The following is a 14,653-nucleotide window of genomic DNA, read 5'->3' on the forward strand; positions in this document are numbered from 1 at the left end:
CATATACAACGTTCCGACAAGGGTTGACTTACGTACGAAGGCTTCGGTTCCATGTGCACTTTTTCTAGATTTTAAAATTAAGAAGAATGGAAATGGGAATAGTGACAGAGTGAAATTAATTTTGGCTTTTCTGAATTGTACCAGCCTTTCTGCACCGCTCAGAAAACCATCTCTTGAGTAGATGCTTCCACCTCTCTATTACTATTATATTGAGAAGCTAAACCAAGAAGTAGAAGGCTAGCTGGGCTCTGTTTAGGAAGCGATTAACTGAGCTGTCATGCTTGTAATACAGCGGGTTGTGTTTCCTGAAGGTGACAGTATTGGTGCAACAGAGCGTGACTGTGTAGCGGCAAGTTGGAGTGTACAGTGAAAAGTTTTAAAAGACAAAAAAAATGAAAGATGAGGCACGTGATAAGATGATAAATGAAAAGCAAAGCTTTTGGTGTTGTGGATAAGCATCTTCTGCTGTGAAACTCCTTTTAGACAAGCAGGGAAGAAGAGAGATGTTGTTAGCTGAGCCAGCGTATCTTCATAAAAGTCTGATTGTTAGTGGAAAAGAAACGTTTGATTTAGTAGAGAACAACCCGATCAAATAATAGCAGGAATGGTCTAAATAGTTTGAAGAGTGCAGGTTTCAGAAAAGGATGTAAGCTGTTTAGAGAGGTTCAAAGGGGTAACCTGGAGAAGTGGTTTGAAAGTAAAGATTAAAAGCTTTGTAAGATGCCATAGACCAGGGGTCCTCAAACTTTTTAACCAAGGGGCCGGCGCGCGGATGAAATGGCAGGCAGTCATCTGTGGCTGCTTGGTTTCCCTCCCCAACCCCCGGCGGGGGGGGTCTGCAAATACCGGGGGCCGGATTGAGGACCCTGGGGGGCTGTATCCGGCCCGTGGGCCGTAGTTTGAGGACCCCTGCCATAGACAGTGTTCCTACAGATGCGTTCACTGGGCTTTCTAAGGGGTCTAGAGGAAGAATCCTGTGACTAGCTCAAAACAAAAGTGGACAAAATGTTGAAAAAACCGGTTTCATTTAGGAAGATGATGTGTGGGTTCTACTACACTTCTTTTTGCATCATTATTCTGTTTCTGTGAATTTCAGAGACCTCATACTTAGTTCAGTAATTGAATGTCTTTTACCTTCAGGAATCTAGCCTTAGCATCCTGTCCGAGAAAAGCGAGTCTTTCATCTAGAAGTCTGCGTTTATGTTATGAAATACACTCTGCTAGGATGTACGTGCTCTGAAGCTGCCGTGCAGGCAGTACATAGGAATTGCTGAATCCTTTCTACTGTGCCAAAGACAAGAACTGCCCTTTCTCTTCTGGATCACGCTCTGCAAGTTCTCAATATTGTGCTCCATATGCTCTTTGGGTAGCGTTTGAGTGAGGTTACTGTGGGCAGCTGTATCTGCATGTTCTAGCTGCCTGCAGGGACACCTGGCAGCGCAGATGTTCTGCCTTCATTTTTAACATGTCCTAAATACATCCGTCATCTCTTCTGGAGAAGCGGCATTATGGGTATGATTTTGACTAATTTCCAAGTTCTTAGCCCTACGTGAGTTGAGGGACACAGGTTGCACGTTAGTGAGACATAACTAGGCTTAGCAAAAGTTGTAATAAAGGAGCAGAGATGGTTCTAGAGACACTGCTACACACACATGAGAGAGGAGCAAGAGAAGAAGTAACTGAGGGAACGTGTTTGCGCTGACCTAGCCTGCTGTCCTTTTGCTGCCCACAGCAGACTGTTTAAAATGAAACCTTCCAGAGAAGCAGTTGAGTCTAGATGTGCCTGTTTCTTTCATCTATACATTTGGCAAACTACAGTTTGAAAAATTTTTCTCTGTGGAGGTTTTCACAACTTCACATCACTTCCCCTTCCTCTACTTCTTGTTGAATGTTATTTGGAAATCAACCTGGTTTTGAGGTAGCGCAGTTCTGGTAACACGTACCAGCTGTTTGTAGCAGCCCTGAAGCTTATTTTTTCTAAGCTGTGACACATAGCTGAAATCCTTTATAGTCTTTATAACTTCAAATAGGCATTTGATCGAGATTTTTCGTGACTGGCTGTTGGTATTACTGCAGAAAATTTTAAATACATCCACAGCGCCAAACAGTAGGCAAAGATAAAGGGAGCAGTCTGAGCTCCATCAACTAACCAACCCAGGAGAAAAAGTGTTTGGGTTTTTCTCACTAACATACACTTAATTTTTAAAATCACCCTGGAGTAGAAGAATTGGCCAAACAGACTGACTGCATGAGAGACAGAGCTGTACCTATGTATCATTCATAGTAGTTACTCATGTGACATGTACTGCAGACTTTGGAGAACTGAGGCGTGGGGGAGCTTCAGGCGTGTTCACAAATGGGAAAATACAGCGGTGAGATTGCTAAGTGGGGTGTGGTTTTGTCTTGGGACCCAGACTTCCTACTGTGAGAAAAAATACTAATTTATCTTCGGATTAACCTCCCTATACAAGTCAGTGTGAAGAGATTTAGAAGCACAGCCTTGAAATTTACTGTCTAGAGAATTGTTAAACGGGTCTTGAACGTTACTGTGATTGCACTGCATGTGGATTAGAACATAAATTATTTGACACAGGATGTTGCACGCGTGCAACAGCATAGTGACACAACAGCAATGAGATCTAATGATTTAGTAATCTGGGAGTTCTAATGCTGGTGTAAAACACTGCACTCTTAAGTCAATAAAACACAATTCTTGTGCTTCAAGCACATCTTGACATGATGGGGTCTTTATGGTATGTATAGGCAATAATTCTCCCATTAATCCTTTAATGCTGAAAATGAGCTTGCTGATTTGTTTTGAAATATCTGTCACTCCTAGTAAGACATTATGAATTAAAGTTTAGTTTAATAGGTGCCTTTATAGTCCCTGTGTAGTTCCCAGACTGTGTAAGTACGGCGGGTTTATGTATATTCTCTGTAAGTAATAGTTCCCTCTTGGAGGGGGAAAGTAGTTTGCACATTTTTCTGTCTTTTGCTGGTAAAGTTTATCACAGCAAAGGAGAACAAAATCAACTTCTAGCACTGTGTTTATTACAATAAACTTAATTTATAATCAAATATGATAGACTGTGTGGCTAGATGAATTAAGTGCCTGAGTGATTCTTGTAGTGCCTGTGTTCCAGATAATTCAGGATAATGCCTAGCGGTGTAGTTTTGCCTGTGCCACGAGTACATTCGATAGCATAATGATGGATGGGAAGAGAGAACCTCTGAAGTGTCTCCTCTTAATAAGCATGGCATGATTCGTGTGTTGCAGTACTTCAACATAACAGAGCAAATTAAAGACAGAATAGAAGCTGTCTCGCTTAATTTCTTACAGATTTTCTATGTTTGTAGCATCTTATGTTTGTTTTCCTTCATTTAATTATTCACTCTACCAGAGAGGGTTACACCACCTTTTCATTATAAACTTGCCCTGAAGATACAGAAGAAAACCTCTTCTGATCCGCCTGGAAGTTCAGAACAGCTTTCAGTCTGTACAAATAATGTAAACAGCCTTAGCATAAATGAGAGGGTTCAAAGGGGTGACTGTCACAAGGCTGAAATCAAAAAGGCTGCAGTGGTAATTACTGCGTAGTGTGCTCTTACCGTCGTTGGTGCTTGTGCTGGCATCCCAGAAACGCCGTCGCTAGAAGGCAGCCGTGCCCAGAGCTGTCTGCAGAGGCTCTGGAACCGCTTCTTATTGACTGGATCATCACTAACCGTAGTGGCCACCTACCCATTAATTTAATCAGCGGCGGAATGCATTTGTCCTGCAAAGAACTGAGAATCTATTAAAAAAAAAAAAAAAAAAAAAGAGGTAGAAATATTGAATATAATGCTGGGGTTTGTAGAAGTAAGAAGGGTTCATCTTGGTTTTCCTATTTTCTAAGACAAGCTCTGTCTGCCAAGGAAGTAGCGGGAAGGTCTGAGATCTGCCCGGGGCAGAGGGAGCCTTTTGTAGCTTCAGCGCTCGGGCCTGAGACATTTAGGATTTGGTGGCCGCCTGACAGAGGGGAGCAGCAAGCAGGAACTGCATCTTCCTATGTAGTTAACAGCTGACGGGACGCTGCTGTGTGCAGTAGCTTCTCGTCATGAACGGACATCCTGAAAGTAGTATTTTTTTCTGAGTAATTCTGTAAAGGCGATAATAGACAATTGCAATGCATTTTTCTTTGCTTTGGGCAGAGGATAGCAATGGTTGATCGTGCTCTTTCTGTCTCTCTCTCTCTTTGGTTAAAGGTGATAATTGTGCCTGGAATCCTGTATGTAGCCAGCATCAAGATGCAGGATTATCTCCAGCTACATTAGAAACAGGTGAGGATCAGTTTTCTAAAGCAGGATCATACAGGTTTCCTTCTTTTATTTTAAAAATAATTAAAAGCTTCAAGCTTCTGATAGAGAAACAAAACTCTAGGAAGTCCGGGGCAGAAAACTCACTAACAGCGTACCTATGTGATGTACAGTGCTGAGGGAACCAGCCTTGTGAGTGAAAATAAATGCTGCAAAAGTCCTCTGTTTTACTTTAGCATTTTTGTTTTCTCTGTATTTCTTACTAAACTCTCTTGTATTATTCACTGCTTATAATTTTTGAGGCTTATAAATAAGTGGCACTTTATTCTTAAAGTTGGGGGGGAGTGGCTGGGCCTAAACCATTACAAGTTACATATATAACACTGAGTAGCTGCTGTTTCCTCTTATCGTTTATGTCAACCAGAGTCCCTGAAAGTAGAGGTAACAAAAATACCAGTGAGTTATGAGGTACTTCAGTTACCCACCCACTCATCCGAAATGCAATCCTTCTTGCTCATAGGAAAGCCTTACTCTTGACCCATTAAATGTTTTTTTAAATTTTTAAAAATTAAAATGACCGATTGTGCAGCATTTCCTTGATTGCATGGTTTTGTTACTCTTCAGAAAAAGAAAGACATTTTATGACAAACCAAAAACTTTTGTGACAATATTTGTTTTGCCTTTTTTTTTTCTTTCTTCTTCTTTTTTTAACTATTACTTTAAAGATATTCTTCCCCCCCTTTTTTAGTTCCTGTTTCTGGTTCTCATATGGCTGCCTCTGCTTGTCAGCATTCTTTGAGCAGTTTCCTACCAACTGGAAAACAGAGGGATACAAGGAAAATTGATCTACACCAAAAGCCAAAGGCTTTGCACACAGTCTCAAAAGAGCGACCACACTCTTTAGTGGACCTTAAGGCCTATAAAGACACAAAAATTTTAGTGGCAAAATTTCTGGAACATTCAAACTGTAATCTCCCTCCAGAAGTACGTCACGTAGTGAACAGCATACGATCAGTAATAAAATCTGATGAGAGACACATGGAAGAAGCCATCTTCAGTGCCAATATTATAGACCAGGTAGGCCATTTCTGTCCTACAGATTTGCTCAACTGTGATAGACAAATACCTTATTTAAATGCTTTTGCAGTTTTAAGTACTTCAGACAACTCCTACAAAAGTTCCTTTATAATGACGTGGCTTTAGTAAGAAAATAATTTATATATATTGGGCAGTATATTGCCCATTTGGGCATTTAAATATATATTACAACGAAGCACTCACAAATGCATTTAAAATTCTTCAGCAGGGCACAGTAAAATCCTAGGAGATCTATAGGGAGCAGATTTACACATTGATAATTATCCTTTCTTATTTCCAACGCCTGTCTGCGCCTGTGACTGTTCCACACATGGCTTTGCGTTTATATATGGAGTTGCCCAGGACTGACTCGGATCTGTTGTTTTTTCAGGCAAATGTCTTGGTAGAGCATAAGCTACGAGCTGAAAAGAAGGGGTAGACAGACAAGCAGGGCCACCATCTGTCAAAGCGGCAGTACAGTTACCCTTACCCCTGGCTAGAAGAATCATAACGACCCTTGCTATTTTTAGGGAAAAGAATTGAGAAATTGTGCTTCTCCGAAGGAAGGAACAATGCCTCCTGTCACCGTGAGCCAGAATAAACCAGACACCAGGCTTGGAAGGGACGCTACAAACCAAGGGCATTACTAGTGGCAGCAACTGTTATTACCTGCTGCATGTTTAAGAATACATCCTTCTTGCAGAGAGCAAGGTGATGAATCGCCCCTTGCTAGTATTGCTACCGGAACGACCGCTAGAGAAATGAAGATGCTTTTATGTTGTCAGGTTGGAAAAGCAGAACGCTCGTAGCTTAGCGCTGCCCGGCCGCACTCGGGTCGCCTGGAGGGTTCCCGCAGAGCTGGAGCGGTGAGGAAGGGTGCAGCTCGGGGGCTGTTCCCCTCGGCTGGCGTCCTGTCATTTCAGCGGTATTCATCTGCTGCTGAGGCCTGAATGAGGGAAGCTGGCTAAGCATTACACCAGGATGTAGTAACACTTAGAGAGCAGGTGGAGGTAGTTTGTTGTGTAGCAGGAAACATACAGCAGGTAACAAAGCTTGCTGCGAGATCGCTTCTGCTGCCAGTGGATGAAACAAAGGAGGAGCAGTGTGTGTCACCTCCGTGGTGCACGGGGAAAAAGGCAGCACGATCGTGACATGCCCAATAGAGCGTCAGTACGGAACTACACTTCAACATTTTTACTGCTTTATGATTTCATAGGTCATAACATCCTTAAGTTTAGAAAGTTGAAAACTGGTTTTCTCATTCAAAGAAAATTAAGCTTCTCACAAAACAAAACAGTATAAAAAATTGTAGGTTTTATGTAGATCATAAACCCAGAAACCAATGGCCCAGGTTTTGTCCTGTGTGGATTTCTTAGATCCAGGGAGACACGTGGGGTTTTCACATTAAAGGAATAGGTTTGGTAGTTATTTTTTTCAGACAAAAAACATTATTAGTGAAAGTCCAGGGCATCCCAACAATGTACTTAAGAAGCAGCAGACTTTTTGGTAAAATCGTTGTGTAACTCAGATGTGTGAAGCAGCCTGACAGTTCTGTTAACGCTGAACTTTCACCAGGCTTGCATGGTTGCCGTTCTCTTCCGCCAGCAGCAAAGCTCGCGTAGCAGCTGCAAGAAACAGATCAGTGTCATTTGCTCCCAGTTTTTCTTTGTCAGTTATAAGGCCGAGCCGCCGCCTTTCCCACAGGTTTCCTTTTCATTCATACAGACAGGAACAGATCCCTGTTTGTGCCTGTGTGGGTTCAGCGTAGAGCCGGGGTGCGAGGGGAGCCTGCACCCCCCATCACTGGGGAGCTGCAATGAGCTCATATTCAGGGACTGAACCTTATCCATGAAAACGTTTCTTACCCTGTTTTTCCCACTCTCTTCCTTCTCCGTTCCTGCCCTTCTGAACAGGTCATTACGAGTTCTCAGCAGAATGTGAATACCTCTAGAAAGCGGCTTCAAGAAGATCTTCACCTTCAGAGCTGTGGTGCTCTGAGCTCGCCAGTTGCCTTCTTACGCAGGTCCCACATCACTCGCGGTGTAGAGCGGGACAGGCCTCACAGTTTAATTGGAGTTTGCCGGGAGACCATCCTTTGATGATATTCGCAGGTATGTGATTCCAGCAGAGGGAATTAAGGAAGAAACCAGGACTGGGAGAAATACAAGTAGTGGATGAATTAAAAAGGAAAAAGTGTCTTCCTTTGGAATTCCACTTTTTTCCATCAACAGGCGGAGAACACCTCTTTTTCTGAATGTAAATTTCAGCCCCGATTTTTGCAAAATTTTAACTGATTTATTAGTAAAGTCATAACAAATGTTTTCCCAAGCAGAAATACGTTTATTTCACTGTACTTGGAGAAATACTACTGATGCTGCCTAGCATTTCTTGAAAAGCATTGGAAACCCACCAGAGACCGGCTGTACAACTTCGAAGTTGTATTTATTTAATGTACCTCAAAGTGTTTTAACTATGATGAGTGTTTTAATAAAAAAGTATTTCTGGACTTCGCTTTTGCACCAACTGATTTGGATAGAAATGTAAAGGTGATTCATATGCACGTACAGTGCTGCTTCCAGCCCGTTTCTCCAGCGTCTTTCCTGCCAGGCTAAGGGATCTGTCCTAGTTTTAGGGCTGCCCCCTGCCTCCCCCCCAGTATGTTGCCCTTTTAAATTACAGTAATGGCTGCAGTGTGGTTCATTTTCACTTTGTTCTGAATGCTCATGAGTTTATTAATGGAGTAGCACACGCTATTGAAAACAGATGTTTAAGCATTCTGCAAATCGTGACCAAAAGGTGCGTTAGGGACAAAGTCCGCACTCCTGCGTTGCCGAAAAGCAGCTATTTCACAAACTTTTTACAAATGCCAACTGACAGGAAGTCAGATGTATTTTTATCTAGCAGATTCTCCAATGTTTTTTCAAAAAGGATTGTTACTCCAATTAGTAGGTTTGACATCTGTGTTACTAAAACATGTCCTTGTGGTTCTTCTGCAGTTGTAAGTTATTTAACATTGATCTTTAAAAAAAATCATATTAAAACGCAAGTATCATTGACACTAATTTGATTACCAGCATAAACACAGGTCTGCCAGCAACGTCCTCCAGTGCAAGCTTCATCCTGGCTCTCTCGGAGGAAATGGGAAAGGCCTTAAACAAAAGGTTCTCATAAAGAACCTACCACAGGTTGCCGTTAATTTTTTTGCAGCAGTGCTTGTCAGTAGCGTTAGTTTCCATTTGAGGTTTAATCATACACTGGTTTCATTTGTGTCACTCTGAGCTGGGCAGACACCCTGTGAAAAGGTCACAAAGGAATGTAGCTGAAGATGGGTAGTTTAAGTTTTACAGAATCATCCATTTTAATGTATTTTAATTATAGCATGCTTCTGTATTGGTGTGAAGTTACAGTGACATCCAGTGGCAGCAAGGTGTGCCAATTGAAAGCATCTACTCTCAAGATAATGACAGACAAATTCCTAATTCAGGAGATTAATTCCTTTTTAAAAAATAAAAAATTAACATCTGTGACCTTTGCAACTGCACTTAGATGAAGAATTAAATAATCTTCCACTTGTATTTTTTTATTACGTGAACTTAGACAACAAACAAAATAAGCAAGCTTCCTTTATTATTTCAGATTTATTAGTGATAGTAAGTTAATTCTTTCCTAAGGTCAGTTGCATGCAACACACTACTCCTTGAAGTACAGTCATCTAAAGCTCTTTAGTTACTGCATGGTAAGGCTTCTTAAGTCACAGTGTATTTTCTTCAAGGCCTTGGCCAAAAAAAAAAAAAAAAAAAATTAGACGAAAAGTTACACCAATTAACATTTATCTCATAAGGAATACAACTTTACTACTAGTTTTTTTATCTACACACATTCTAATACTGCTGATGGTGCTAGGTTATTTGTCAAAACAATTTACATTCAGAACACATCGCCTTAGGAGTAAGAATACTTTATAAAAGACAGAAACAGGTAAGCATGGCTTTCCCATTTTGAGCTAATATAAACAAAATGGTAGTATGCAAAAATTAAAGAAAAAAAAACCCAGCCCAACACACACATTACACAGCCTGTGCAATAAGTTATCCATGAAATAACTCTGTTAAATCATAAAAATCACAAGCATTAAAAATAAATATGTATCTAAATAAATATTTTGATTTTAATCTTGTGGCAATTATTCTTTATTTAGCATATGAAACACTTGTTACATATTTATGTTCACACCTTGCCAAACAGGTTACACTTGTAATAACAATACCAAGTACTACAGTGGTTTTTTCTTTACATTAGAATCTAAAAGTTGTAACTGCACACATTCCTTTCCACTGAAATACCATCTATTCGGCACCAGTTTGAAAATTATGCAAAGCCATCGGTACTGAACCACTTTATGGGACTGGGATTTTTTTTTAACTTGAGGCAGCCATAACTTTCTCCAATTGCTTCTCTTTGCCATTTCCTGCAGTCTCATTCATCAAATATTCACATTCACCGTGTTATCAAACAAGACAGACATACATACATCACTCCACATAAAGGTTACAAATAAATATGTTTTAAGTTTTATGAGAAAAGAGTTTAGAAGATGTTGCAAAATACTTAAATGTTTTACAAAGGTTTTTGTCAGTGATTATTGTCCTTGACCATCCTTCTCATCACTTTTTGGCAAAGAAATAAAAAGGAAGGAGAGAAAAGGCAGAGACACCTGTCTGTTCCTTGTTTCGGAGTCCTCAGGTCAGCTTCGAAGCCGTTCATCCATACAAAATACAAAATTCTCTTCAGCTACCAGGGCTGCAGCTCTGATGGAATCATTGAAGTTATTTTGCCGCAAGGGAGTCGCAGGCTAGATGTACAGGGGTGTCTCCTGCCCGGTCAGAAGCCTGAACATGGCAGCTGGCATGGTCTTCATGTGAATCTGTGATTAACAGAACTGTTACCACTTTAAAATAACCCCGAAGGGCCAACCTGTGTCCCTCCCTGCGGTACCAGTGCTTTAGTGACCTGGTTTCTCTAGACGCGAACGGTACCAACGTTCCTAGCTCAAAGTTCTCTGCTTCTAACAAGCTGGTTTGCTGTCTTTGCTCTGTGTGGGTTTTTTTTTTTTTTTTTTGGTTTTATTTAAACCATGATGACAGGATGCAACATCACATAGCTAAAAAAGACGCCCAAGACTCTTCCTATTGTTACACCTTACTCCAGTTACAGCCCGTAAAAAAGCAGCAGCACAAACCACTGAACGTTCATTCTGCTGCTCTGGTATTAACCAAACTTGAGATTATTTTCTCCCATTTTCCTTCCCTGTGGGAATGTCACTTGGTACATGTTTTTTCCTAATTGAAGTGTGATCCTCTGAACGCAAACTTGGACTTTATCACCTGATATTTAAACGCCAGTGGAGTGCGGTGGAACAGGCTCTCTCACGGCTGGCGTACCTAAGTTCTTTCTACGGGCTGTGCTGTGAGGAAGCGTCGGGGGGATTCAGACTTAACAAGATTAAAGGCATCAGGTAATCGGGGTTGCATCGGAACTGTACTAGCGGCTGTAAGCGCCTATCAGGCAATACAAGAGGAAGGAAGGTGAAGTTTACTAACTGATAACACTGACCCGCACCAGCCACACGCTGCCTCGATATCCTGGTCCCTCCACGCTTGAAGTTCCATACTGTCCCCCTCTGTCTGGGGAGATGCTACACAGCAAAGAGGCGCCATGAAGGCATGGAGGTTCTGTTGAATTCTACAGCTCTGTTCCTGGCAACGGGCACGTACTCGGCATTATTTTTTCAAGTTATCATTTTCCACAGGAAAACAAGTTCTTTGATTTTTGGCAAAGGAACTGGAGGAGGATGTGGCCAGGGCAGTGTATGATACTGCTGCTAAATTCGGTAGGGATTTCGATAAACTGAGGGTCTTTTTCATTCATTGCTGATTTCTCCACAAGTACTGGAGATGGATGTCTTAACTTATTCCCAAGGTAAGTTGGAAATGTTAGTGGAAATGAATTGATTAAAATTTGAATCTCTCAGCCCTCTGAATGTTTATTTATTTCTACGGCAGATGCTATGGTGATGAGCCAAGAGACATTTTCATTGCTAACATGCTTAAGCTATTTCTTCCTTTAATTTTTTGGTTTAATTCAAACAGTAGGTTGAAGGTTCAGGAACTCTTGAAAAAGAGGGGGGAAATGCAGTGACTGTGTATCTAATTGTTCAAAACCCGTTCTGTTAATTGTTTGTTATTGGTGCTCAACTCCAGGTTACTGAGGTGGTGCTTTTAATACTACGTTAAGATACTCTTTTCAGCTGCAACATAGATTCTTTCACAGTGTGAGTTCCTTCAGTACTTGTCTTCTTACCTCTCCCACTGAATTAGACAACGCTTGTACTATCTTCTCGTGAGCAGTAGCAACAACGCTTTGTCCATTGATCTCGATAATACGGTGTCCTACTCTTACCCCTCCCCTCTCAGCTATTCCACCTCGCATCAAGCTGCAAATCTGTCAAGAGAAAGCAAAGTTTATTGATGTTCACAAGGTCATAATGTAGCAGTTACAAGGGTTTAATACATACTAATGAGTGTTGATGCCGTAAGGATTCCAGAAGATACTTGTAGAAAGTATTGAGCAATACTGTTGAGTTTTTAAATGCTGGTTTGGGTTTTGGTTTTTCAAAAATCCTGCAAATTACATTATTTATTTTTATTATTATGTATATTACATATAATTCTGATGGGCTGGGAAGATTTAAATACCTAACACAGTGATACAGGTAGCAGCCATGTAAAAGTGGAGTTGGGGAAGAGAGGAGTTTATGTACTGTCGGGATAGCAGAAAAAAATAATTTTAAAATATTTCTGACTGTGCCACCTGGACTCTTTCTGCAAGCTACCACGTTATTTTTTCTGAATAATGGGAAATATAAAAAGTGCTACATAAAAGTTAATCTGCAACAGCAGTGTTTTCACATACATGGAAAAAAACAGGCAGAAAGCTTAATCCTTAGCCCTGCACAAACTCTAGCTGAGGGTGAAGGATGATGCCATCCAGACATTCCATACCAAGAGCTGGCGGTCTGTCAGAAGGGCCACAGAGATGTACGGAAAGATTTATCTTAAAAATACAAGGAAGAAATTGTTTACAGCGAGGGCGGCGAGGCCCTGGCGCAGGCTGCCCAGAGCAGCTGTGGGTGCCCCATCCCTGGAAGCTCAAGGCCAGGCTGGACGGGGCTGGGAGTGACCCGATGTAGTGGGGGATGTCCCTGCCCACGGCCGGGGGTTGGACTAAGTTTTCCAGCACCGCTGGCCATAGGGAGCTTAGGAAGGCAGCGAGTCCGGCTGCTGGTTCACAGCTACCAGTAAAGAACCAGGCACATGCTTTGCCTTTTATGCCCCCTGCAACAAGGGGTAATTCTACAAGAAGAGCTGCGTTCCCCAGGCACCGTCCCGGCAGGCACTGCTACTTAAATGTTTGCTGAGGCTGCAGCGTGCGTGGTGGGGAGGCAAGAAGAAAAATCTCAGTCCAGCAGGAGGAATGTAACAGAACATTTCCCGTGCTGCAGCAGGGCCCCCGGGCAGCCAGGCAGCGTGTTGGGAACCCCGGTAGAAGGCTGAGCTCATGCAGCACGGAAGGCAGATAACGCAGAGCTTAAAGCTCTGGAACTGCGCAGAGCTTAGCAGTGCTAAGGCTTTACCTTTTGTTTACCGCTAGAAACCTGTTCTTGGAGGAAACGAGTGCTGGAGCACCCAGCGGCGGCTGCTGCAGTACTGCCGCTGGTTAGACTCCGACGGGAAGAGCTGTTTGCTGAGATCTGGGAATTTGCTCCGAGCTTACTACAAGCACGATAAGATGTGGCTTGTGTCCTGCTGAGTTTGTAATCTAATTCAGAAACACGGCATGTGGAGAGAGGGCCAAGCTGGAACACCCTGAAGGTGACACATGGTCTGGGGTTGAGCAGAATCTCGTCTGTATGACACTGGCGTTTCCTTTAAATGCCTTGTCACAAACAACAGCGCTGTAAAAAAACAAAGTCCCTTCCACAGGGAGTGAAAATATATAGTTATTCTTTGTTTATAAAAGGCCTTTCTCAGCCTTCTAGAAAAATCAAACTTTCTCCTGAGTAAGACTTATCTTCCACCATGCTATCAGCAGTGGCTGAGTTTTACCCGCTGTGGCTCACAGAGCACTTCTGATGGACTTTTATAGATAAAGGCACCATCAGGGCCCTTCAAAGAAATTGCATCTTAGATTTCTGCCCCATACAATACGTTGTTTTGCAGGGAGCCCGCCTTCTAATCGCACAGCTGACACATAAGCGGTACTACATGGTCTGCTCTTTCACGGAAAGCTGCTCAATCCAGCTCCCTGGTAGAGTAGCAGTTTGCTCCTTGCTGTCAGGGATTGTGTGCGGTGGTCTGAAAGGAGGAAAAGCAGAACGTGCCAAAAGAAACCCTGCAAATGTATGTGTCGCAGTGTAAAAGCAAGTACAGAGGCCGTACAGCCAGCTGCAAGAAAAGCTGTCAGAGTGAAGGGAAACGTGAGCTCTCGCCCTTCCGGCATAAAGGAAGAGCTAAGGGCTTGCACATCTGTCCAGGGCACATTTCATCTCCTGGCTCTCACAGCATTTTTAATACCATCAGTGAACTTGCGCTTCCTAACAGCCTCAGGCATGGGGAGCAGCCTCTTCATTCAGGAACGTGGTCCCTCTCCGGTCCTGGTAAGCTGCAGACGGGAAGAAAGGCACGGCACTACAGCCCGTGCCCAGGGCTGTCTGCAGGCAGCCCAGCCGGGGCAGGGCAGGCTGGCACGTTCAGGCTGAGCAGCACCGAGCGAACACGGCTCTGTTCAGCCAGGATTGCTCAGCCTGCTGTGCTTGTTGAACGTGGCGACAGCTGTATCATTAAATAAAGCATGACTGATCTGGATCTTCTTGTAAACAAGAGCCTATACTCTTATTTACTGTGACTGAATTTAAAAAAAAAAAAAAACAAACAAGAATAAGAAAAAAAAAAAGGTGTAAACCATACTAGTTCAATCTGTTCAGCTGTTACAGGTTCTGTAACGTGCCTTAGACAAGCTGCAGCGCGTCAGAGGTGAAACTTCAGCAGCTTCACGGTCAGTTCTATTGCAACTGCCCGTTGTGCAGCAAACCTTACGGACGGAAGAGTGCAAGGCAAACTAACTGTTTATTCTGTGTAAATGCCTTAAATATAACCTATTAAACCACGTTTCTCCTCATCTCACTCCTACATTACTCTATTTAAACCTTGTATATTTTTCCCCA

At 42.4% G+C, this 14,653-nt stretch overlaps 2 protein-coding genes across 6 annotated transcripts in view; one reads left to right on the forward strand and one right to left on the reverse strand.

The window, feature by feature from the left end:
• FAM189A1 (family with sequence similarity 189 member A1) overlaps positions 1-9,186 on the forward strand; it is a 147,404-nt gene extending 138,218 nt beyond the window's left edge. For 2 of the 3 annotated variants that reach the window (XM_037395483.1, XM_037395484.1), the window contains 3 exons: positions 4,243-4,317; positions 5,042-5,370; positions 7,284-9,186. In XM_037395483.1, the coding sequence (XP_037251380.1) occupies positions 4,243-4,317; positions 5,042-5,370; positions 7,284-7,469 (590 nt within the window). In that variant the 3' untranslated portion in view covers positions 7,470-9,186. The remainder of the gene's footprint in view (positions 1-4,242; positions 4,318-5,041; positions 5,371-7,283) is intronic. The other variant, XM_037395485.1, reaches the window with a different exon arrangement.
• APBA2 (amyloid beta precursor protein binding family A member 2) overlaps positions 8,317-14,653 on the reverse strand; it is a 105,811-nt gene continuing 99,474 nt past the window's right edge. For all 3 annotated transcript variants that reach the window (XM_037395482.1, XM_037395477.1, XM_037395481.1), the window contains 2 exons: positions 11,731-11,871; positions 8,317-10,294 (listed from right to left, as the gene is read on the reverse strand). In XM_037395482.1, the coding sequence (XP_037251379.1) occupies positions 10,223-10,294; positions 11,731-11,871 (213 nt within the window). In that variant the 3' untranslated portion in view covers positions 8,317-10,222. The remainder of the gene's footprint in view (positions 10,295-11,730; positions 11,872-14,653) is intronic.

Source organism: Falco rusticolus, chromosome 7 (assembly GCF_015220075.1).
Source record: "Falco rusticolus isolate bFalRus1 chromosome 7, bFalRus1.pri, whole genome shotgun sequence".
Lineage (NCBI taxonomy): Eukaryota > Metazoa > Chordata > Aves > Falconiformes > Falconidae > Falco > Falco rusticolus.